Raw genomic sequence first — 26,670 nt, forward strand, 5'->3', positions numbered from 1 at the left:
ACTGGAACAATTCCCTAATACTATGGTTAGTTAGTGGCCTACACTGGAACAATCCCCCAATAGTACGGTTAGTTAGTGGCCTACACTGGAACAATCCCCCAATACTATGGTTAGTTAGTGGCCTGCACTGGAACAATCCCCCAATACTATGGTTAGTTAGTGGCCTGCACTGGAACAATCCCCCAATACTATGGTTAGTTAGTGGCCTACACTGGAACAATCCCCCAATACTATGGTTAGTTAGTGGCCTGCACTGGAACAATCCCCCAATACTATGGTTAGTTAGTGGCCTGCACTGGAACAATCCCCCAATACTACGGTTAGTTAGTGGCCTACACTGGAACAATTCCCCAATACTATGGTTAGTTAGTGGCCTACACTGGAACAATTCCTCAATACTATGGTAAGTTAGTGGCCTACACTGGAACAATCCCCCAATACTATGGTTAGTTAGTGGCCTACACTGGAACAATCCCCCAATACTATGGTTAGTTAGTGGCCCACACTGGAACAATCCCCCAATACTATGGTTAGTTAGTGGCCCACACTGGAACAATCCCCCAATACTATGGTTAGTTAGTGGCCTACACTGGAACAATCCCCCAATACTATGGTTAGTTAGTGGCCTACACTGGAACAATCCCCCAATACTATGGTTAGTTAGTGCCCTACACTGGAACAATCCCCCAATACTACGGTTAGTTAGTGAACTTCACTGGAACAATTCCCTAATACTATGGTTAGTTAGTGGCCTACACTGGAACAATCCCCCAATAGTACGGTTAGTTAGTGGCCTACACTGGAACAATCCCCCAATACTATGGTTAGTTAGTGGCCTGCACTGGAACAATCCCCCAATACTATGATTAGTTAGTGGCCTGCACTGGAACAATCCCCCAATACTATGGTTAGTTAGTGGCCTGCACTGGAACAATCCCCCAATACTACGGTTAGTTAGTGGCCTGCACTGGAACAATCCCCCAATACTACGGTTAGTTAGTGGCCTGCACTGGAACAATCCCCCAATACTATGGTTAGTTAGTGGCCTACACTGGAACAATTCCCCAATACTATGGTTAGTTAGTGGCCTACACTGGAACAATTCCCCAATACTATGGTTAGTTAGTGAACTTCACTGGAACAATCCCCCAATACTATGGTTAGTTAGTGGCCTACACTGGAACAATCCCCCAATACTATGGTTAGTTAGTGGCCTACACTGGAACAATCCCCCAATACTATGGTTAGATAGTGGCCTACACTGGAACAATCCCCCAATACTATGGTTAGTTAGTGGCCTACACTGGAACAATCCCCCAATACTATGGTTAGATAGTGGCCTACACTGGAACAATCCCCCAATACTATGGTTAGTTAGTGGCCCACACTGGAACAATCCCCCAATACTACGGTTAGTTAGTGGCCCACACTGGAACAATCCCCCAATACTACGGTTAGATAGTGGCCCACACTGGAACAATCCCCCAATACTATGGTTAGTTAGTGGCCTACACTGGAACAATCCCCCAATACTATGGTTAGTTAGTGGCCTCCACTGGAACAATCCCCCAATACTATGGTTAGTTAGTGGCCTGCACTGGAACAATCCCCCAATACTATGGTTAGTTAGTGGCCTACACTGGAACAATCCCCCAATACTACGGTTAGTTAGTGGCCTACACTGGAACAATCCCCCAATACTACAGTTAGATAGTGGCCTACACTGGAACAATCCCCCAATTCTATGGTTAGTTAGTGGCCTACACTGGAACAATCCCCCAATACTATGGTTAGTTAGTGGCCTACACTGGAACAATCCCCCAATACTATGGTTAGTTAGTGGCCCACACTGGAACAATCCCCCAATACTATGGTTAGTTAGTGGCCCACACTGGAACAATCCCCCAATACTATGGTTAGTTAGTGGCCCACACTGGAACAATCCCCCAATACTATGGTTAGTTAGTGGCCCACACTGGAACAATCCCCCAATACTATGGTTAGTTAGTGGTCAACACTGGAACAATCCCCCAATACTATGGTTAGATAGTGGCCTACACTGGAACAATCCCCCAATACTATGGTTAGTTAGTGGCCTACACTGTAACAATCCTTTCAGCCTTGGGTTGAAGGATGTCTTGCCTTGTTTTCAGTGGAAAAGTCCCCAAACTGTCACTAGTTATTTTTAACTATCAGTGATAGATATCATATGATTGTATGCTTTGGATCATGCGCATGATGTCACTGGTCATGGTTCAGAATGTCTAAATGTCGACTGTGAATTACAGCTTAAAATAAGTACATGTTGCTTCAAGGGTCAGACTTACACCACTTCTGTTTTTAGTTCTACTGGCCAAAGGCCGGAAGAGCTTATGTGATGGTAATGTGTACGTAGTATGTGCGTTCGTGCGTCCCTGCGACTGTAAACAATTGCTTGTGAACACGATACAGTCTTGTCCGTGCATCTGTAAACAATTGCTTGTGAACACGATACAGTCTTCATTTTTTATTGTATCTCGATGAAACTTATCTATCTATCTACAGTATCTAGATATTCATTAGAGCTCGGTTCCTTTCGAAAACCAGCCAGATCTGCCCATGCATGCCTGGATTATGGGTCTTGAAAGTATTAAAAAGTTATATTTTAAGCCAAGTCTATTTTTAGCCAAGTCCACATGAGCAAAGTCTATTTTTAGCCAAGTTTACATGTAAAGTCACAATTGCTTGTGAAGGTTTGTTCAAATTAAGCCCCTGGGGTCATTACTCCTCCCCCCCCCCCCCCCCACGGAGATTGTCCCACAAGGGACCAGTGCGGCAAATGCAAACGACCTCGTTGGCGGAGGCCCAGGGAAGAGTTCTCTTTACTTTGTAAGGGACGGACTCCCCCCCCCCCCCCCCCCCTTAAATTGTAAATTAGGAAATGTTAAAAACCTTTTTGTCTGAAACCACTATGCAAATCCTTGCTATTTTGAACAAGGCTTTATTTAGTGGTCCACTACCATGGTTGTTCAAATTATGCCCCTTGGGTCAAAACTGGCACTGCCCTGGGTGTCACAATTTTCCTAGAGACTTATTTAAAAAAAAATCAAAATCTTCTTGTTTCAAACCACAAGCCCCCATACCTTTGATATTTGTTGTGGAGCATCATATGATGCAATTAAAAACATTTGAAATAATGCCCCTTGGGCAAAAGCTGGCCCAACCCCTTTTGACTTACTTATTAAGTTTTAAAGCTACAGTAATGAAATTTTGACCATGTGAACAGTTTTGCAAACAAGCATTAATGTTGTCCTCGGATCTCCTTGACTTTGACCTTTGGCTGACTTTTTATTTTTAAAGCTACAGAAATGAAATTTTGATGAGTAGAGTTTTGAAAGCAAATATTTTTTACCCTCAGATTACCTTTACTTGGCACATATTAAAATAGTTCATGCAACTAATCTGCTTACAACACTTCCTGTCCTCAGATGTTGAACGTGCAGCATGTTCAGCTAACCCAAACACTAAAAGTGAACTATATATTTGTTGCCTATTACTCAAACGTACATGCTCTGGATTGAAAATGACCACAAGAGCCATATCAGTAGAGCATAGGCCCTTTAGGCCTCTTGTTTTTATAAGTGAATACGGATTATAAATTTGACTGGAAAATAAATACCATTTGAAGTATTTTTATTACCCTACAGCAACACAGCTGCTCTAAACTTCTTATACTTACAAATGTACCATACATTGTTCTGGGTTTAATAATGTTTCTGTTTGATTCTTGTAGATGAGGTGGCTGCCTTTTGACATTCCAAACAAGAAGAATAAGAAACAAGACTTTGTACAGGTACATGTAATTAAAAAATACACGTTGGTTTTAATAGCCTAATATAGACAACAAAGGTCACAGAATGAATGTTCTGTGTAGACTATGTGTATTTTGTTTGATTATAACACACCTGCGTCCATCACTAGCATGTTAGTTAGCCTCTTGTGGAAAGTTTGTAATCCTCTCAACAATGTACTTGATGCTGAATAAAGCTGGGTTGGGGGGCATTTACTATGTCAATATTATATGTGTTATGTAAATAAACTACAAATGATATTGGTTAACATGCTATGTATTCAGTATTCCAACATTCTGATGATACAATGAGTGTTCACTTTGTGTGTTCCCTGTATGTCAGGGCTTGTCCACGGTGTGTGGGGCAGGAGACCCAATGTCCAGACATGGAGCTGCTATCTACATCTACACCTGCAACTCGCCTATGGGAGACAGGTACATAATACCCTCTATAGACCACTACATTTGTACTATTTTATTTAGTATCTCTCTTTCTTTTCCATAATAGATATAATTAAGTGCATTTAATTGTGATCGTCATTGTTTTGGTTATTTTGACCATTATTTAATGGTGTTAACCATATGATTTAATAATCATGTCAGAGATCTATTTAAATAATGCCAACATAATTAGTTGTTTCTGAAGTAGTTTTCATACTTGTAAATATGTATTGTGCTATTGTTAGCCTGTGTAAGCTATGAGCTGATAATAAAGTCTTGTTCATGAAGTCCAAAATTTATGCTCTTCCAGTACTTTAATTTCTTGCAGCCTGTAACTCTCCTCTCCCTGTCCAGCACTTAAACTTCTTGCAGCCTGTAGGACTTCCTCTCCCTGTCCAGCACTTAAACTTCTTGCAGCCTGTAAGACCTCCTCTCCCTGTCCAGCACTTAAACTTCTTACAGCCTGTAGGACTTCATCTTTCTGTCAAACACTTATATCTTTTTGTAGCCTGTAAGACTTTTTCTCCCACCTCAGATAAGTAGGTCCATTAATTTAACCATGCTAGAAATTCTTTTCTCCCACCTCAGATAAGTAGATCCAATAATTTAACCATGGTAGATATTCAACCATGCTAGATATTCTTATCTTGCCCACGGGCGAAGATAAAATGCCCGTATGGAACTCCTTTTTATACGCCCATCTTACGATGGCCGTATTATGGGAACACCCATAGCGGGCGGGCGGCGGGCGGGCGGGCGTCTCCACAATGTTGTCCGCTCTCTAACTTGAACATTTCTCATCCAATTTCCACCAAACTTCATGAAAGTGTTTGTTGGTGAAATATCTAGGTCAAGTTCGATAACCAGCCAAATCGCTCTAGGCACTCCAGAGTTATGGCCCCCTGAATTTGTCAAAATTGGGCGGGCGGGCGGCTCCACAATGTTGTCCGCTCTCTAACTTGAACATTTCTCATCCAATTTCCACCAAACTTCATGAAAGTGTTTGTTGGTGAAATATCTAGGTCAAGTTCGATAACCAGCCAAATCGCTTTAGGCACTCCAGAGTTATGGCCCCCTGAATTTGTCAAAATTGGCCATTTTAGCTTTGTCCGCTCTCTAACTTGATCATTTCTCATCCAATTTCCACCAAACGTCATGAAAGTGTTTGTTGGTGAAATATCTCGGTCAAGTTCAATAACCAGCTAAATCGCTTTAGGCACTCCAGAGTTATGGCCCCCTGAATTTGTCAAAATTGTCCATTTTAGCTTTGTCCGCTCTCTAACTTGAACATTTCTCATCCAATTTCCACCAAACTTGCTACTATAAATGTTTGTTGGTATATATTCTTGGCAAAGTTCTATAACCAGCCAGGCTCTTCAGGATTATGGCCCTTGAATTGGTCAAAATTTGCCATTTTTGCTTTGTCCACTGTCTAATTTGAACAGTTATCATCTGATCTTCACCAAACTTGCTGAAAATATTTGTTGGTAAAATAAATCGGTCAAGTATGATAATCAGCCAAATGCCCCGAAGCACTTCAGGATTACTGCCCTTGCCATTTAAGCTTTGTCTACTCTCTAACTTGAACAATTCTCATCTGACCTTCACCAAACTTGCTGAAAATGTTTGTAGCTATAAAATCTTTACCAAGAATGTTTGCCGGTATAAATGCTTTGCCAAGTACACACTGATTGTCTCTTGGGTACGATTAAGGATGAATCATCTCTTGGAGACGATTTTTACATGAATGTTGTTTTTCAAATCCCGAACACGTTGATCGTCTTTGGGCATGATTTGGGATTAATCGTCTATATCTATAGACACGATTTTCAGGAGCCTTTTCTGACTTTGACAGATTAAGTGCCTATGAAAATTATAGACATTTTAGCACCTTTTGACTCGAAACCCTTGAATTAAAATAAATTTTTTCTACTGTTAATGCCATATTGTGCCAAATCATTTGCTTCTTGAAAAGCTTGCTTCTCAAAGGGCCAATGTGACAGTAAGTTGTCTTAGAATCCAAGAAATTATTGATGGGCGTATTTTGTGAGTGTCACTCTTGTTTAATGGTCACAACATTGTAATAACCTCCCTTGTTGGAACCTCGTTTCCGCAAAACGCCCTACGCTCGGGTTGGAATGAACCTATCTTACACTCTCGGCCATGGAAGATACTTATAATCTTGCCCACAGGCGAAGATAAAATGCCAGTATGGAACTTCTTTTTAATGGTCACCACATGATTGTAACTACCTAGCTTGTTGAAGACTGTCGTCATTAGCATCAAGGAAATCTTGTCTTATGGTAATATTTAGAATGCTAATTAATTATTTCTCGCATCAAATGTCACCATAAAACAGTTTTCACGCACCATTCAAGAAATAATGCTTCATTCTCCTTAGAACTATTTAAAAAGACCGATTTGACTATTAACATTAACTGGATCACTACGGGCATATCCATGACAACCACGTGCTATCGCATATCCATACGCAATTATTTTCACTAAGCACAAAAGAGTTCCGGCAAAAAATATATTTATACTTAATTTTGTTTAACTGAGGTGGGAGAAAAAGCATCTACCATAGCCGCTCGTGTCAGATAGGTTCATCCCGAACCTCGCGCAGGGTGTTTTGCGGAAACACTCGGGTCTGAATGAACCTATCTTACACTCTTGGCCATGGAAGATACTTATAATCTTGCCCATGGGTGAAGATAAAAAGTTTGTGGCCAAGTGGTATAATGTTTTTAAATCAACAACAATTTTAATAAAATGCATATCATTTTAAATATACATTCCAATCAAAAGGAAAACATCAAACAATGTATAAAGATATAAACATTTCCGAAATAAATTTATTTTTAAAGAAATGTAGAATAGTCGGTACGGAGCGCTTTGGTGTCTAAACATAACGCAAAACAAGAGCACTCACTTTTAATGTAATTAAACGAGAACTTGGCTCCAAATTATATCAACGTGTTGAATGTATATTTTATGATGTCATATCAGTATTCATCAGAAATATTGATGTCATTACTCGACATTGGAATTTTTAACGACATTATCCATACACATAGGTAGTGAGTGCGCTCAGCCATAATAAATGGATATGACATTAAGGACAGAACAAAGTTGTGCAGAAGTCTTGTGTTTAAATGGCATAAGCGTTTCAGAGATGTTTAAATCAGCGTGGATGATTCTCCAAGAGCGGGCCGGCCATCTAGGTCTAAATGCGACATAGCATGGGTCCGAGATATTGTGCAAACTGATCCCAGAAAAACTGTTCAGGAAATGTGTAATATGTACAAATGTTGTGTAACGGACCATAATACAGGACCTAGGTATGTGGAAAGTATGTGCACGATTGGTTGCCCGGCTACTTAACAATGAGCAGAAAGAAAAAAGAATCAGTATTTCAAGTGCCTTTTTGGACCGTTTCAATGCCAGGGTGATGCTTTCCTGAAACGTATAGTGACAATGGATGAGACCTGGCTTTATTTATATGAGCCTGAATCCAAACAGCAATCCATGGTATGGAAACATCTGACCTCACCACAACCAAAGAAGGCAAAAGTCTGCAAGACTGCTAAGAAATTAATGTATATTTTCTTCATTGATTCTGAAGGTATGATCCTACAGCACCTAGTACCAGAAGGGAAAACTGTCAATGCCCCATATTATCAGAAGGTTTTTAAAGGTTTTATTTTTTTAAACCAATTTATATCAAATTAAATGAATTAAGTAAAAAAAAGTTTCGAACAACATTACACAATTAATTATTTATCAAGGGTCATTTCCGCCACAAAAAAAACGTTTCCTATGGTTTCACATTAATTTGTTTATTTTCAGGTAATACGCACGGACTTCTTAAATGCCTGAAGCTGCCTCATGAGAATATCGATGATATCTTATATCACCAGGACAACGCACCTTCACACAAAGCAGCTGATACACTGATGTCTATCGATTTCCTTAGCTTTGAGCATGCGCCCTATAGTCCCGATTGCGCCCCAATGGACTTTGCTGTTTTTCCATGCCTTAAAGGGGATTTACGTGGACACTGATATGCAGGAGCTTGCCCTGGTGGTACGATCTACAGTTGCTACTTATGACAAGTCATGGTACCGTGACATTTACAAGATATGGGTAGATTGTCACAACAAGTGCATGAACTGCAAGGGAGAATATTTTGAAAAAATGTGACGTGACATTATATGTTGGCGTTTTTTATGTCAAAGTGCTCCGTGGCTGTAATAGGGTATTCTGTAAAGCCGCTGTAAAACTGTTTATGTTCTATGTATTTTGACACGTGTTCGTGTATCCAGTGCAGAATTAAAGGTATTTTTTACTGTATTTTTTATTTTCTCTAAACATACTTGATTATATTTAAATATTGTCCATGAACTTTATGAACAGCCTTCGTACAGATCAAAATGATAACAATGAGCTTGTGACCTGGAAATAAAAGCATATTGGTTAAAATGAAAAGATATTGGAACAAGTATTTACAAAAGCTATTCGTAATCATATTGATGCATACAATTATAAAAAGTAAGTTGGTTTAGAGCATTGAAAACAGTGATAACATCAACAAGTTTTCCCGGCTGTACGGGCAATCCACACGAGCACAGTTCCGCTAGATGACATACCTCTGAAATGGTTAGTATTACTTAAAGGATAATCATAAACATTGAAAAAACAAAATTGTAAGTAGCATTATATTCATGGGAATAACAGTATGGTACATTGATGTGTAGTGTAGTAAAAAAAGTTATTATTAATCTAGCTTAATAGGAAAAATCTTTGGAAAATATTGCTTAGAGGAGGTAATTTATCATGTAATTTGGACTAATTTACTACTAGATTTTGCTGATAATGATGTGTTCGACAGATGTATACATGAATACATATACATAAATATGAAACAATCATAAATAGGTATTAGCCCATATCATTTAATTTGATTATTTCTTATTTTTATTCAAATTGTCTGCTAAAAACTTTTCTGGTATTTGAATGCCATATCTTGTCTGCTGGGTGTAGGCTATCCCAATGAAAACAAAACTCATTTTCGATTAAGACAAAGGATAAACATTTTATAATTCACAATTTCTACAAAAAATTTTTTTAAAGCAATAAGGTATTATTTGAACATTGAGCATTTACAAGAGGGACCTTTTCAGGTGCGCATCAGCCTTCTAAATTCCAGGTAGTTTTGAGAGCAGCTTATTTCCTTTGGAAGGCTGTACCTGACAGGCCTCAAAGCAGAAAGAGTTCTTGCCATATTTAGTTCTTCTTACAGATGGAACATCTCTACACAGTTTTCATATCTGAGATAAAAAATTACATGTCTTAAAAGCTACAAGGTTGTGAACATATTCTGGTGAGATTCTGGTCAGACATTTTTAAGTTTCAATAGAGATCTTACCCTGCTCAGATGTAATGTTGGCAATTGAACACTATGAAGAAGATTTTCGTAAGTTGAGTTGTAATCAATTTTTAAAGCTCTGGATTGCATCTTTTCCAATTTTAGCTCACCAGAGCACAAAGAGCTCAAGGTGAGCCATTGTGATTGGTCTTTGTCCGGCGTCCGTCCTGGCCAAATTCAATCAAACTCACAGGAAGCTTCCTTGGGTGACCCTCTACAAAAATACAACAAGGGGTCATGATTGATCAACAACAACAAAATGGCCGACTTCCTGTTTTGCTCTAAAAAACATCTCCTCTTAAACTACCAGACCAAATTCAATGAAATGTTACAGGAAGCTTCCTTGGGTGACCCTCTACAAAAATACAACAAGGGGTCACAATTGATTAACAACAACAACAACAGCAACAACAACAACATGGCCGACTTCCTGTTTTGCTTTAAAAAAACATTTCCTCTGAAACTACCACTCCAAATTCAATGCAACTTTACAGGAAGATTCCTTGGGTGACCTACAAAAAGACAACAAGGGGTCACGATTGATCAGCAACAACAACAACAGCAACAACAACAAAATGGCTGAATTCCTGTTTTGCTTTAAAAAAAACATCTCCTCTGAAACTACCAGTCCAAATTCAATGCAACTTTACAGGAAGTTTCCTTAGGTGACCCTCTACAAAAATACAACAAGGGGTCACGATTGATCAACAACAACATCAACAAAATGGCCAACTTCCTGTTTTGCTTTAAAAAACATCTCCTCTAAAACTACCAGTTTAAAATCAATGAAACTTTACAGGAAGCTTCCTTAGGTAACCTTCTACAAAAATACAACAAGGGGTCACATTGATCAACAACAACATCAACAAAATGGCCAACTTCCTGTTTTGCTTTAGTTGTGGCCCTTTGCTTAGGTGAGCGTTTTAGGGCCATCATGGCCCTCTTGTTCTGTGTTGGGCTTGCTACAAAAATGCCAAACAATTTGACAGTAGTTGTAATTGGATCTGATTAGAGATTTAAAGATAATAAGCTTAGTATTTTGTGTCAAAAATTTGCTTTGTTTTAGAAGGATATCCAATTGCTTAGTTGCTTTTTTGCATATTTAAGAAATCAGGGCACAAAATTTAATAAACTATCTACCTCAACGCCTAAAAGTTTCACTTGCTCTTCACAAACAATAGTGTGATTAAGTATATTGAATTCCTTTATTTCTTTAAAAGACTTTGAGCCAACGGAAAAGGCTTGAAATTTGTCAGGATTAGCCTGCATTTGACTGGAACTCCAGTGGAAGTAAACCAGTTTATCAAAATGTTACTTTTTTCTTCAAGAGTGGTCTTAATAACATCAGGATTTTTACCACACATGGAGAGAATATGGTCATCTGCATAATCATACAAAGCTGCATTATTGATAAAATAGAAGATGTCATTGAGGAAGATGTTGAATACTATAGACTCTAATAATGATCCATGTGGCATGCCTTTCAGGATGGAGTCCCACTCACTGGCAATTTGACCAAGTTTGACATGTTGTTTTCTGTTTGTTAGATAGCTGTGCATAAGTTTACATGCTGGGGCTGAGACCATACGCATTAAGCTTGTCTAAGATGAGATCAAGGGGCAGTAAGTTGAATGCTTCTGTGAGGTCCATCAGAACTGCACCTTCATATTGGTTCTCATCAAGGGCTTATTTTCCAGTCTTTCACTAGCAGGGGTAGTTTAAAATCCAAATGTTGTTCTCTCATTGAGGGTAAAAACTGACTGGTCTATAGATCTTTTCAATAAAGGTGTCCCCTTTCTTGAAAATAGGGGACCAGTAGCTTGTGCTAGCTTTTGGGAATGATCCTTGGCTTATGATTTCATTGGCCATTGTTTTTGATGAGAGCTTTTAAAATATCTTTGCTAGCAATGATGATTTTGGGAGTAATCAAATCTATACCAGTTATCGGTGATGGGGATAAAATGAAAGTAAGGTGTCATTTGGCAATTTTCCTGTTTTTTGTCAAGGTATACTATGGTATTTATCTTTAAGCTGAGTTCCAGATATTCCAATATTTTTTGCTATATTGATGTAAAATGAGTTCATTTTAGTTGTCACCAGCTTTTGATCAGAAACAATTTTTAATGTTGTCTTTGGGTATTATTGGGTTATCTGATTTATTTGTGGGTTTCTGTGAGAGAAAAGGTTTGATTTTTGGCCAGAAGTCTTTAGATTTGGGTCCTCCACTACACCGTTCTTGGAAATAAACAGCTATATATTCTCTTTTGACTTTTGGTTTTATTATTTCTGAACTTAGGCCACACCAAATTGATATTTCATTCCGCGGATTTACCGCTCCTATTTATATTTATTTTTATTTTATTTTTGTGCACCCACTCCTCCATTTTGATCGCCAAGCAGATTTTTTTCAGGTAATAATTTATTAAAAGGCTAAAAATAATCAAGTATAATTTTTCTACGCTAGTTTTCGTGTTTTTGTAAAGGGAAGTTTCCGATGCGTAGTGTTTTATACTGTATATCGATCGGTTTAAGCATGGGTTTCAATAAATTCAATCAAAATGGCGGCTTCCGGTATAAACAATGTGGCTCGAAGTTTGGAAATTAAATCATATTTTTGACAATAAATATGTTTTGAGCATGCTTGAAGTCATTGTTGATCGTCTTATGCACTAAAGGATCATTAATTAAAGCAATCATTATGCAATAAAGCATGTGTATCTGAGACTGGTAGCGATTATATTGCGTAATTAGTGACTCGTTTTGAATGGAAATAGGAATGATCAACTTAGTACTATTTTATTCAAGTCATAATACAAGGGACCAACATTTTACCTCATTATGACGATGCTGAAGATGACAGGTCATATTAACTGAAACATGAGTCATTGTTTGGTCCAAATAGATGTATCAAGCTCATGTTTGATCAAATTCTGACAAAACAACAGTTTTGAACAAATATCTTTTCACAAATAGCGATATAAGCAATGGCCTGGATATGCCTCAACATAAGTAAGCCTAAGTTTATCATCTTATATTTTGTTTTTATTTGCAGCATAATCTGGAATTGTAATCATACTAATGCCTCTTAATTGAAAACACTGCCCCGCCCACCCCTCGCCCTCGTTCCAGGGGTATACCGGGGACAGCGGAGGCAACGGGTTGTGTTTTTACCTTTCAGGTGGCCTCGCAGTGCCTAGTGAATGTGGTTTTGTCTTCATATTGAAAATAGTCGGGAATGGGCCTCGCATAGGTACCGGGGTTGCGGGGCCATTTGGCGGGGATTTTACCAGCAGTGTGTCCCTGCAGGTCTGGTATTTTACCCGGGTTTTGAGAGACCGGAAGTTAAAGTCCCCGCTATTCCCGACTGGGGGGTGGGCATATTCAATTGGCTGGTGCATAAAAACATCTAAATAACCAAAAAAAGTACTCTGAAAAATACCCTTGTTCTTTTTGTTGTAATAAGCACATGTCATTGCATTTCCTGTGATAATAAAAACAAAAATTAGTCTATGTTATATGGAGTCTGATGTTTGATGATGCCTGTGTAAGTGATCATTTTTTACATATCCAAAATCAATCCTAAGTATGTCTAAATACAGTTGCATATGATGTTAAAATGATTCAGGTAGATTTATATCAGTCGTTTCAAACTTTTTATTAAAAGCAGGGTTATTTCTTATTATGAATGATCGTCATATTAAAGTACATTTTAATTATATAAGAAATTAGATTTATCCATATAATGTTTGTACTAAACATGGATGAATAAATAGTATGTATTCCGACATTTTCCCAATTTCCATTAGAGGTTCAGTTCAAGATGGCATTAAAATGGGTTTAAGGGCAATTATATTGAACAATCTTTCTTATTTATATTGAATATAAGGAAAAATATATTTTTCGCTTGCTTCGGTTTTTATGAAAACTGACAAAAAAATATTATTATTTTTCGCTCGCTCGCTCCAATTCTTTTTTGCAACAATCTGAGGAACGAAACATTAATTTGGTGTGGCCTTAGTGTAGTTTAACTAGTTAGCCATGTTCTGATTTCTGTCATAGATGTTTTTTTTGCTTGACAAGCCTTGTAAATAAGTTTACGGTACCTTCATGTAAGGTTGTGGATTCCTTTTTTGGGTTTTCTGTTTTACTGGGGCATGCTCGTCAACGACTTGTTTCGAGGTGTTTGTGAGCCCCTTTATATATTGACCATGTCCTCAAAGATATGGGCCAGATGGAATGGTACATTGAAAGAATGTTCATAAAATGATTTGTTGACAAAGTTCTTGTATGACTTGAAAGTGACCTTCTTTTTCCTAAATGTCATAATTCAATCTCCTATGCAGATAATATGTTCAAAAGTTATCAACATTTTGTCCAAACACTTAGAAGAATATTTTTCAAAGTCTGGATCTGACATTGACGGTTTGCTATACAAGCACAGAATACCCCATTTCCGCCTCTGGAACGACAACTCCTAGCACAGGCACTCAAGGTGATCATTTTGCAGGTCCCTGCGGCATTTGAAGAGGAGATCAGCCGGTGTGAAGGCTGTTGGTCCTCCACCATGGCAGTTGTGATCTCGTATTTCTAACTTATATCCGTCTGCAGTGAAGAGGTTGTTGTTGAAACTCTCATCCAGTTTGGTTTCAGCAATTACGAGCAGATCTGAAAGTTTATCATCAAGGATTGTACAAATTTCATGGAATTTGAACTGTATGCTGTTAATATTAAGGTAGCTTACCACCAGATGTTTATTGTCATTTCTGAGAGCTTTAAGATTGTCAAATAAATTTGAGGAGTCACTGTTTGTGCTGCAAGATAAAACAGAATCATTAGTCATAGGGGTTGTGGTGTCCGCTGCGGTGTCCTCGACAGGTTGAAGCCAGTCTTCGGAATCTGGAATAGGATGAAATGAGTCATTTATATCTAAAAACTGGTTACACTGTCAGTTGCAGATGATCCTGGTCCATCTGGTTGCTTTGATGTTATTTTCTTGGGGGTGGAGATAAAAAATGAGTCTGAAAAATGAAAGCAATGATAAAGTTCAGGGGATATGGCACACGGAGGACATGTGAATGAGGCATCAGATGGATTAATCTTTAATACTGATTTAAAAACTTGATAGTTTCTTTCCTTGAGTTGAGAACACTTTTGATGAATCCAGTGACGACAGGTAGAGCAAAGTAAAATTTGATGATCTTTGTGTACATTTTTAAGCAAACACCATATTTCAGTTTGTTGATTTTCCATCCAAAATTATTCTGTCCAATACTTGTCCACCACATAGGTTCTATTTCCATTTGGCTGCCACAAGTCTATCTGTCCTGGTACAGTTAATTTAATTTACAATTACTGTTGTGTTTGTTATGTTTATCTCATACAATTTAGTTAAATTAGAGGCAAAGTGAAGTTTAAAAGACATAAATAAAATGCTTTTAAAAAATCATGCCATACCGCGGAGCTTTGATCAATAAACATGGAGATGCACTAAGGTGTTTCGCCTGAAGGACTTCATCTCTCTGTTATGCACTTAATTTATTGCAGCTTGTAGGACAACTTATCTCTGTCAAGCACTTAAACCTCTCCCAGCCTGTTTGACATCATTCAATGTCAAGCACTTAAACTTCTTTACAGCCTGTTTGACATCATTCAATGTCAAGCACTTAAACTTCTCCCAGTCTGTTTGACATCATTCAATGTCAAGCACTTAAACTTCTTACAGCCTTTAATTTTCATATCGATGCCTTACACTTCATTTTCAGGTGTGTATACAGCTCTGATGGGGATTTTCTCATAGGTAATAAAATAGCATGTTTGCCTTTTCAAATGTTATTTATTTAATTAATTAATTATTTGTTAATATTTTCTCCGAGTTGTTCTGAATTAAGTAGAAAATGGTGTTTTAAATAGAAATGAAAGCTACATGACATGTGGTTATAAATTAATTCACAAACCTGCTAAACAGTAAAGATTTTTAATCCCCCGCCACGGAGTGGGGAGGGGATTATAGGAATGCACTTTGACCGTCTGTCAGTCTGTCTGTTTTTCCGTAACATTTGGTGTCCGCTTTTACTTACTTATACATTGATGGACTACCATATTACTTGGTACAAATGTTGTCCTCATTGAGACGATGTTCAGTGACCTTGACCCGGGTCCATATCTCTAAGGTCAAGGTCACACAAGACATTTAAAGGTCAGAGTACAGTACATGCTCGTGTCTGTGCTATAACTTACTTTTGCAGTGATGGATTACCATATTTCTTGGTAAAAATGTTATCCTCATTGAGATGATGTGCAGTGACCTTGACCCAGGTCCATATCTCAAAGGTCAATGACATGCGTGACATTTAAAGGTCAGAGTACACATGTTCGTGTCCATGCTATAATTTAATTATGCAGTAATGGATTACCATATTACTTGGTACAAACGTTGTTCTCATTGAGATGATGTGCATTGACTTTGACCTGGGTCCATACCTCAATGGTCAAGGTCACATCTGACATTTATAGGTCCAACACTACACACAATATGAATAACTTTAACAAACATCCTTTTATAATATGTTCATATGTCCAAGAATATTTAGGTTACCAATTAAACAACTTGTATTTCCTATATTCCAATTTTTGACCAGTGGTTGTGTACAATTTTTGGACAGATTCAACATACCAGTCAGGTTGCGAGAAAAACAAAATATACTAAAAAACAACAGCGGGGGATATAGCTGTCCTTTGGACTGCCTTGTTTTTATTGTACTACACCTTGTTTGCAGTTCCCCAGCAGGGCAGTTTGCTGGTAACGACAGAGTTCGGCAAGATGCTAGTAGAACCAAATGAAATCTGCGTCATTCAGGTAAACTTCTCACTTAATTTAGGAATGCTTGTATATTGGACTTAATATTAAGGATATTTGGTATAGTTCCTTATTGTTTATTTTTCAGCTTGGGATGCGGTTTAATGTGTCTGTGATGGGCGAGTCACGAGGCTATGTGCTGGAGGTCTTTGACAGTCATTTCATCCTTCCAGACCTGGGACCCATAGGTAAAGCTTCAATTCATTATCATCTACATCATCATCAGCAGCATTTTTTTAAATATATTTATTGCCCTGTAGTCCTTTTTTTATATAGAGAAAAGAATATTTTAATCTGCATGACACGGTTGGGCATTATGACATCATTGCTCCCTGATTGGACAACCATAACATATTCAACTAAGGGACATTGAAAACTACATTTCAAATATCCGCCATGGCGTTTCACAGACATGAAACTCCAATTACTGATTCATATCTTAAATATAACTTGAAAATCAATGAAATTCATAAACATCAACCCAAGAAAAATAGGATTTAATCTTTAGTAAACAAGAGTGTTATTTGTTAGGTGCGAATGGGTTGGCAAACCCGCGTGACTTCCTGTCACCTGTGGCATGGTATGAAGATCGAGAGGTGAAAGGTTATGAGGTAATCAACAAGTATCAGGGTCACCTCTTCAAGGCAGTACAGGTCAGTTGCTGTTGTTGTTGTTGCATTTTTATATAGTCTCATTTTTAGCTCGACTATTCGAAGAATATGGAGAGCTATACTACTCACCCAAGCGTCGGCGTTGGCTGGACCTTGGTTAAGGTTTTGCATGCAGGCACACATAGGTTAATATCTCAGCAACTACTTGGGGTATTGCATTAAGACTTTATACAATGGTACTTAACCATCCAACCTACTTAATTAACCAAGTTAGATAACTCTAGTTTGCATTAAATTCAAATAATGGCCTCTTTTTTAGACATAAAAATTCTGGTTAAGGTTTTGCTTGTTACCACTTTTAAGTCAATACCTCTGCGAATACATCATGTATTGCATTGAAACTTTACACACATGCTCCCAACCATTTGACCTTCTTCTTTAATCAAGTAAGATAACTCGATCTTTTATATTATATAATTTTTGCCTCTTTATCCCTTTAGCACATAGACAAGTGGCCAGATTACACCTCCCAGTCAATAGCCATCTTACTGATAAGCAGTCCTTATCTGCATAGGTACTTTTCTGGATATTTGAAAATGAGAAAATGAATACAGCAGTATGACCTTAAAATCAATGTTACTCCAAATAATTGTGTCCAAATCTTTTTTATGGGAATTCATTTTTTATAGATAATTAAATTATCTAATAAATGGTGTCAATGATGAAATATTAAATTATTTTATTTCAGCTGTGAATGTATTTTTAAGATGGATTTGTAACATTTCTTTGAAATGTCATAATTGCATTAAATCAAAGGGTAATAAAATGCTGGGATCGATCTAATTTTTATTACCCCTATCATAAAAAAGACCCATCTGGATTAAAAAGCCGACAATTTATGTTCTTGTGTATTAATTAACACAGAAATATGTCAGGAATATCCGGTGTCATCCAGCTGAGAGATCCAGTCCAAGGTGTCTGTTAAACTTTATTACCCCCTCATAAAATTGTTTACAAAAAAAGAAAGCCGATAAATGATTTTCCGGTATGAATAAAAAGATCTTGATCAAACAAAACGCTTGCACATGACCTATTTTACAGCCAAAACTATGATGGACATTATATAAGCTTCACAGAAAATTTACCCATCATTTTCTCATTTACTAATTGTTTCTTTTGTTTGTAAACAAAATAGTACCTTTAAGTAAATATAATCTCAATTGATTTTAATGGTAAACTGAACTGACGTAATATATTTAATGATTTACGCATCAATGAATTTGGGGGAAATTCCATACAGTACTTAGCTCGTGGTCTTATTACGTCACAATGGGATATCACACCTGCGATTGGGAGTATAAACACCTTCTCAATTTAGCAGACGATATTTTCAAGGGAAAATCAATACACAAAAGGTTAAACTTTAATTTTATAAACATCCGGGATATTGTTTACAAAAAGAAAGATGCAAAATTGAAATATTGAAATGACCCTATTGAAATATGCGGGCCATGCGTTTACATCCAGTAATGGATACGGTCGGCCAAATGCGTATACATCTGGTAATGAGCTATGTCGGCCTATCTCGTATACATGCGCTAAAGGGTTATTATGCGATAAAATTCTGGTTAAGGTCTTGCATGTTAGCACACATAGGATAATATCTCAGCAATTACTTAATGTATTGCATTGAGACTTTATACAATGGTATTCAACCACCCAATGTAATTGAATAACCAAGTTAGATAACTGTATTTTGCAAATAATGGCCCTTTATTATTAGACTAAACAATTCTGGTTAAAATGTTCCATGTAAAACATGTATTTCATTGAAATATAATCTAACAGTGATCTATGCATGTTTCGCCAAAACTTTTCAATCCTTACACTGAAAAGCGACCGAATAGTTGAGGGTGCTGTCTCTGTGACAGCTCTTGTTATTACAGCATTGTGATGGCCTCTTCCTTCAATCCTAAATTGGCAAAGGCATTTAATTGATCCCAAATGATCGAAATTGTGGATGTCACTTGTCTAACAGCCAGTTATTTTAATATTACAGGGACTTTTTATAGTACCTGTTTAGTGTATTGTCATCACATTCACACCTCTGGCAATATGAGCCATTTGTTGTAAAAACATGACAATGGAAAATGCAAAAATGCAAAATGTTTATTATTCTATTTATTCAACATCCAAAATTTGAATATTCAAATACCGATTTTGACATTAGAATACCAAACATTTGATCGAATATTCTAATATCTGTTTGTATCCCTAATAATAATGCTACAACCATTCAACTTCTACCAGCACATTGCATTACAATTTCTGCCTTTTCATAGAAAGTACAGTAAAACTGCGATTGCTGGAGGACACCGTGGTCCAAGCTGTAACCTCAAGGGATTTGATATTTCGAACAACCCGAGTTTCAATTTTCCAGTCTGTTATGAAATATCTATCAGTGTAGTTTAAGTTTACTACTGTTGCGTTGTGGAAATTGCTCATATGTTCAAAGGCTTCAAAGGTTGTCGTATACTAAATATAAGAGAAAAAAATATAAAAAAATAATTAGTTATTAGTATGTTTATTTTTAGAAAAAGCACATTTTATAAACAAGCAAAATTTAAATATGACAGTACATATTATGGCATTAGTCAGATTTAAGTTTTGCAAAATCAAGGATTGATAATTGGTGCATCTTGTTTGTCTCTGGAAACTGTTCAAACTCATGTTTGTCTTCTCAGTTGCCCTTATCAACTAATAGTGGCCATGCATCAACTGTGATAAACGTTTTTTCACACCTTATGAAATTTCCTTTCAACTTTCATTGCATTTTTAGAACTTTCTAGAAGAAAAAATGTTTGGGATCAAGCTCCAACCTCGAGGGACTGCAGGTTCTCAAACAACGCAGTTTTATTGTAGGTCTTTGGGCAGCATCCATCACTTCCAGCAATACTCTTGTTTTGAATGTTTTTCTTGCCAAAATGGGAATCAAGATTGAACATATATTTTCATGAAGACTGGCGAAGTTATGTGAAAGTCTGGTTCATGTACACATACTTTTCTTATTGGCCATACTCAAGATGTACAGTGCTGCTATGACTGAACTTGACAAGGAACTTCACTAGAAAGTGCACTTGGGTAAGACAAGGACTGAACTACATAGTGCACTGCGGTTCCTTGGGACTGAACAACATAGTGCACTGTGGTTTGACAGGGACTGAACAACATAGGGCACTAGTGTAAGGCAAGGACTGAACTACGTACTGCACTAGGGTAAGGCAAGGACTGAACTACATACTGCACTACAGTAAGGCAAGGACTGAACTACATACTGCACTAGGGTAAGGCAAGGACTGAACTACATACTGCACTAGGGTAAGGCAAGGACTGAACTACATACTGCACTAGGGTAAGGCAAGGACTGAACTACATACTGCACTAGGGTAAAGCAAGGACTGAACTACATACTGCACTAGGGTAAGGCAAGGACTGAACTACATACTGCACTAGGGTAAGGCAAGGACTGAACTACATACTGCACTAGGGTAAGGCAAGGACTGAACAACATACTGTTCTAGGGTAAGGCAAGGACTGAACTACATACTGCACTAGGGTAAGGCAAGGACTGAACTACGTACTGCACTAGTGTAAGGCAAGGAATGAACTACGTACTGCACTAGAGTAAAGCAAGGACTGAACTATGTACTGCACTAGTGTAAGGCAAGGACTGAACTACATACTGCACTAGGGTAAGGCAAGGACTGAACTACATACTGCACTAGGGTAAAGCAAGGACTGAACTATGTACTGCACTAGTGTAAGGCAAGGACTGAACTACATACTGCACTAGAGTAAGGCAAGGACTGAACTACGTACTGCACTAGGGTAAGGCAAGGACTGAACTATGTACTGCACTAGGGTAAGGCAAGGACTGAACTACATACTGCACTACAGTAAGGCAAGGACTGAACTACGTACTGCACTAGGGTAAGGCAAGGACTGAACTACGTACTGCACTAGGGTAAGGCAAGGACTGAACTACGTACTGCACTAGGGTAAGGCAAGGACTGAACTACGTACTGCACTAGAGTAAAGCAAGGACTGAACTATGTACTGCACTAGGGTAAGGCAAGGACTGAACTACGTACTGCACTAGGGTAAGGCAAGGACTGAACTACGTACTGCACTAGGGTAAGGCAAGGACTGAACTACGTACTGCACTAGGGTAAGGCAAGGACTGAACTACGTACTGCACTAGTGTAAGGCAAGGACTGAACTACATACTGCACTAGGGTAAGGCAAGGACTGAACTACATACTGCACTAGAGTAAAGCAAGGACTGAACTATGTACTGCACTAGTGTAAGGCAAGGACTGAACTACATACTGCACTACAGTAAGGCAAGGACTGAACTACGTACTGCACTAGGGTAAGGCAAGGACTGAACTACGTACTGCACTAGGGTAAGGCAAGGACTGAACTACGTACTGCACTAGGGTAAGGCAAGGACTGAACTACATACTGTACTAGGGTAAGGCAAGGACTGAACTACATACTGCACTAGGGTAAGGCAAGGACTGAACTACATACTGCACTAGGGTAAGGCAAGGACTGAACTAAGTACTGCACTAGGGTAAGGCAAGGACTGAACTACATACTGCACTAGGGTAAGGCAAGGACTGAACTACATACTGCACTAGGGTAAGGCAAGGACTGAACTACATACTGCACTAGGGTAAGGCAAGGACTGAACTACGTACTGCACTAGGGTAAGGCAAGGACTGAACTACATAGTAAACTACAGTAAGACAAGGACTGAACTTCATAGTGCACTACAGTAAGGCAAGGACTGAACTACACAGTGCACAACAGTAAGGCAAGGACTGAACTATGTAGTTCACTACAGTAAGGCAAGGACTGAACAACATAGTAAGCTACAGTAAGACAAGGACTGAACTATATAGTGCACTAGGGTAAGGCAAGGACTGAATTACACAGTGCACTACAGTAAAGCAATGACTTAACTACATAATAAACTTCAGTTTGACAAAGACTGAACTACATAGTGCACTAGGATAAGGCAATGACTGAACTACATGGTGCACTAGGATAAGGCAAGGACTGAACTATGAAGTGCACTACAGTAAGAAAAGAACTGAAGTACATAGAACACTAGGGTAAGACAAGGACTGAACTACAAAGTACACTAGGGTAAGACAAGGACTGAACTACAAAGTACACTAGGGTAAGGCAAGGACTGAACTACATAGTAAACTACAGTAAGAAAAGAACTGAACTACATAGAACACTAGGGTAAGGCAAGGACTGAACAACATAGTACACTAGGGTAAGGCAAGGACTGAACTGCAAAGTACACTAGGGTAAGGCAAGGACTGAACTACATGGTTCACTAGGGTAAGACAAGGACTGAACTGCAAAGTACACTAGGGTAAGGCAAGGACTGAACTGCAAAGTACACTAGGGTAAGGCAAGGACTGAACTACATGGTTCACTAGGGTAAGACAAGGACTGAACTGCAAAGTACACTAGGGTAAGGCAAGGACTGAACTACATAGTACACTACAGTAAGACAAGGACTGAACTACATTGTGCTATACAGTAAGGAAAGGAATGAACTACGTAGTTAACTACAGTTATACAAGGACTGAACTACATAGTGCACTACAGTAAGACAAGGACTGAACAACGTAGTGCACTATGGTAACACAAGGACTGAACTACATAGTGCACTAGTGAAGACAAGAACTGAACTACATAGTGCACTACAGTATGGCAAGGACAGAACTACATAGTACCACAGTATGACAATGACTGAACTATAAAGTGCACTACAGTAAGACAAAGACTGAACTACATAGTACATTAGGGTAAGACAGGGACTGAACTACATAGTGAACTACATTAAGACAAGGACTGAACTACATATTACACTACAGTTAGGCAAGGACTGAACTACATAGTACACTAGGGTAAGGCAAGGACTGTACTACATGGTATACTAGGATAAGGCAAGGACTTTACTACATAGTAAACTACAGTAAGAAAAGGACTGAACTACATTGTGCACTAGGGTAAGGCAATGACTGAACTACATAGTGCACTAGGGTAAGGCAAGGCCTGCATTATGTAGTGCACTAGGGTAAGGCAAGGACTTTACTACATAGTAAACTACAGTAAGAAAAGGACTGAACTACATTGTGCACTAGTGTAAGGCAAGGACTGAACTACATAATGCACCATGATAAGACTAGGACTGAACTACATAGTACACTAGTGTAAGGCAAGGACTGAACTACATAGTGCACCATGATAAGACTAGGACTGAACTACATAGTGCAGTATGGTAAGACAAGGACTGACCTATATAGTGCCCAAAAGTAAGGCAAGGACTGAACTACATAGTACACTAGGGTAATGCAAGGACTAAACTACATTGTGAACAACAGTACGGCAATTACTGAACTACGTAGTACACTTGCATAAGGTAAGAACAGGGCTACATAGTGAACTACAGTTAGGCAAGGACTGAACTACATAGTGCACTACAGTAAGGCAAGGACTGAACTACATAGAACACTAGGCTAGGACAAGGACTTAACTGATTAGTTATCAATAAGGCCTTCAGTAAAGTTCAACTAACTGTCTTGTTATTTCAGGACCATTCACCATTTGATGTTGTGGCCTGGCATGGAAACTACACACCATATAAGTACAACCTGAAAAACTTCATGGTTATCAACGCAGTTGCCTTTGACCATGCTGTGAGTTACAATACTAGCAAAAAGAACATATGTACTCAGAAGTGATAAAATATTATATGGCTTAGACTCCATGCACATTTAGATTTATGTTATTTTAGAAATCAAAGCCAATTTTTCAACATTTGAATTTGTCATAATATTATTTTACATTACATCAGATATTGGTACCTTTTGCTGTTGTTCATTTTTTGCAATGTTTTAAATCCTAGAGGGAAACAGTCATTGGTATAACGAAGGAGAAGGGACACCACTTTTGATGAGAAAAACCATTATAGAAATTTGCGTGAAAAAAACACATTGTTTTGATTTACGGTACTGATATGCTGCTTTATTTGTCTGTCAATTTTCCTTCGTTTATGTTATAAACATGTTTTAATTATGGCATTGCCTCATAAAAACCATGAGGCAATTATTCAATGCCTATTCAAACCCTGGCATTTATATTTAATACATGCAACACTAATTGATTATAAAGTAAATCTGGTCAAAATCTCAACAGATATGTTATGTTTTTGGACGAAATATTTTAACACACATACATTTCATTAAAAAAAGAAACTCATTTTTAGCTCTACTGGCCAAAGGCCAGAAGAGCTTATGTGATGGTAATGTGTACGTAGTATGTGCATGCGTGCGGTCGTGCGTCCGTGCACCTGGTTATGCACCTGGTGTCATTACTGGCCACACCCAGGGTTCACAGGTTTGGTAAACATAAATCTGGAAAGGTTTGAAAATCTTTTTGTGTGTTCGTGCATCCATCTCAGCACAATTGATTGTGAATGTTTGTTCAAATTGATCAATGTTGTCCTAGGATGCCCTTGACTTTGACCTTTTGACCAACTTTTTTTAACTTCTAAAACTACAGAAATTTTTACTATGAGTACAGTTTTGAAAGCATTTTTTTTTTATCAGATGACTTTTACTTGGCACATATTAAAATAGTTCATGCAACTAATCTACTTACAATACTTTCTGGGCTCAGATGTTGAACGTGCTACGTTTTCAGGTAACCCAAACACAAAACATAAAGTATATGTCTGTTGCCTTTTACCCATACATACATACTCTGGATTGATATGACCACAAAAGCCATGCCAGTAGAGCATAGGCCCTTTTGGGCCTCTTGTTATATTGAGATTGATTTTTCAACAGTGATTAGATTTTGTAGAACATTCTTATTAAAGATATATATTTGATATAACATAGCAAAACACATGTATGTACAAGTATCTGCCGTTACGTTGTAGTATTAGTTATTCATTGAAAATTAATTATTATAGGCCTAAAGAAAAAAACAGAAGAGCACTTTTCATACATAAATAAAGAAAGGTACAATATTTTTTAGTTTATTAACTGTAACACATTTATACATCAAAGGTTACCTGTCAGTTACATAATGTAGAAAGTAAACCCAAGTACTGCATTTGAATAGGTCTACTGATACAATTGTCTGCTGCTCTAGGCTCCTCACCCTTCTAGCTGCCAGTTGTACTTAACCACCAGTGCTGGTTTCTACCCTGGAAACTCACTTGTGTGGGAGCCTCAAGCCTAGCTGGATTTTGAACAATCAAGAAAAATAAGCTCATGTCAACTGAATTTAATGTGCTACTTCAGGACCCATCGATCTTTACAGTCCTGACCTGCCAATCAACAAGGCCAGGTGTTGCCATCGCTGACTTTGTCATCTTCCCTCCCCGATGGGGAGTGACAGACAACACTTTCCGCCCTCCATACTACCACAGTATGTATTAATGTTATATAGCACTATCTATATCTGTATCATAGCAGGTTATAGACGTCCGAGTACTCGAGTACCAAATCACTACTCGAGTACTCGGATTTTTTTTTTTTTTTTAAATCTATAAAAATCACCAAATACACGATTTACAGACAAAATATCAGATCTAGTTAGTTGCCAAGAGGACAATTAACGGTCCCTCTAATCCCCGCTGTGTACACAATTGACCTCAATCAATTAGTTGAGAGTTGTTGTGATAGTTGCAAACTGTCAACAAAGGACCCCTATTTTAAATAAGTGCTGATGTCAATTAGCGAAGTTTTGATAGCGGTACTTTCACCTACACTATTCTATTGTATACCAATTAGAGACCTTTATCAAATAATGGACGCTTACGAGCAAGTATCGACCGTTACGAAAATTTATTGATTTCTTAACGGGCGTATTTTAACTATTTTTGCAATGATTATCACAATTGATTGGTTGATATTTTAAATCAAGAATTATGAATATTAATGAGGTCAACAACAATTACACAGTACGAAAAACTATCATTTAAAAATTAAATTATAGAGTGAACAACTGAACTTCGTATTGAATTTCGTTCACTATTTTTATGTATGCTTTTAATTTTCGTTCATTGTAATTCTGATTGTTGTTTATTTCTGCAGTGCATAATTGTATAAAATGAAACGAATAAGACAAATTAAAAGCCTGAAACAACATTTGTTTTCTTTTTATATCATTTTTTGTTAAAATACGTAATGAAAGTTTACTTTAAAGGTGAAAATGACCAATAATATGACCAACGCACAATATACGTCATTAACGATACATGTATACGCAATCTTTTCTTTGTGAACACATATTCAATTTTTCCGAGTAATCGAGTACCCGAGTACTCGATCGAACGATCGTCCGAGTACTCGAGTATTAATTTTACTACTCGTTGCCATCCCTAATAAAAAATTAGACATGATAT

At 37.8% G+C, this 26,670-nt stretch overlaps 1 protein-coding gene across 1 annotated transcript in view; it reads left to right on the forward strand.

Moving 5' to 3' along the window:
• Positions 1-26,670, forward strand: part of LOC128238556 (homogentisate 1,2-dioxygenase-like) — a 73,139-nt gene that overhangs the window by 32,439 nt on the left and 14,030 nt on the right. The window contains exons 4-11 of the mRNA XM_052954600.1: positions 3,773-3,832; positions 4,173-4,264; positions 15,461-15,495; positions 16,475-16,554; positions 16,643-16,742; positions 17,086-17,207; positions 23,846-23,950; positions 25,565-25,691. Of these exons, the coding sequence (XP_052810560.1) occupies positions 3,773-3,832; positions 4,173-4,264; positions 15,461-15,495; positions 16,475-16,554; positions 16,643-16,742; positions 17,086-17,207; positions 23,846-23,950; positions 25,565-25,691 (721 nt within the window). The remainder of the gene's footprint in view (positions 1-3,772; positions 3,833-4,172; positions 4,265-15,460; positions 15,496-16,474; positions 16,555-16,642; positions 16,743-17,085; positions 17,208-23,845; positions 23,951-25,564; positions 25,692-26,670) is intronic.

This window comes from Mya arenaria, chromosome 6, assembly GCF_026914265.1.
Source record: "Mya arenaria isolate MELC-2E11 chromosome 6, ASM2691426v1".
NCBI classification, from domain to species: domain Eukaryota; kingdom Metazoa; phylum Mollusca; class Bivalvia; order Myida; family Myidae; genus Mya; species Mya arenaria.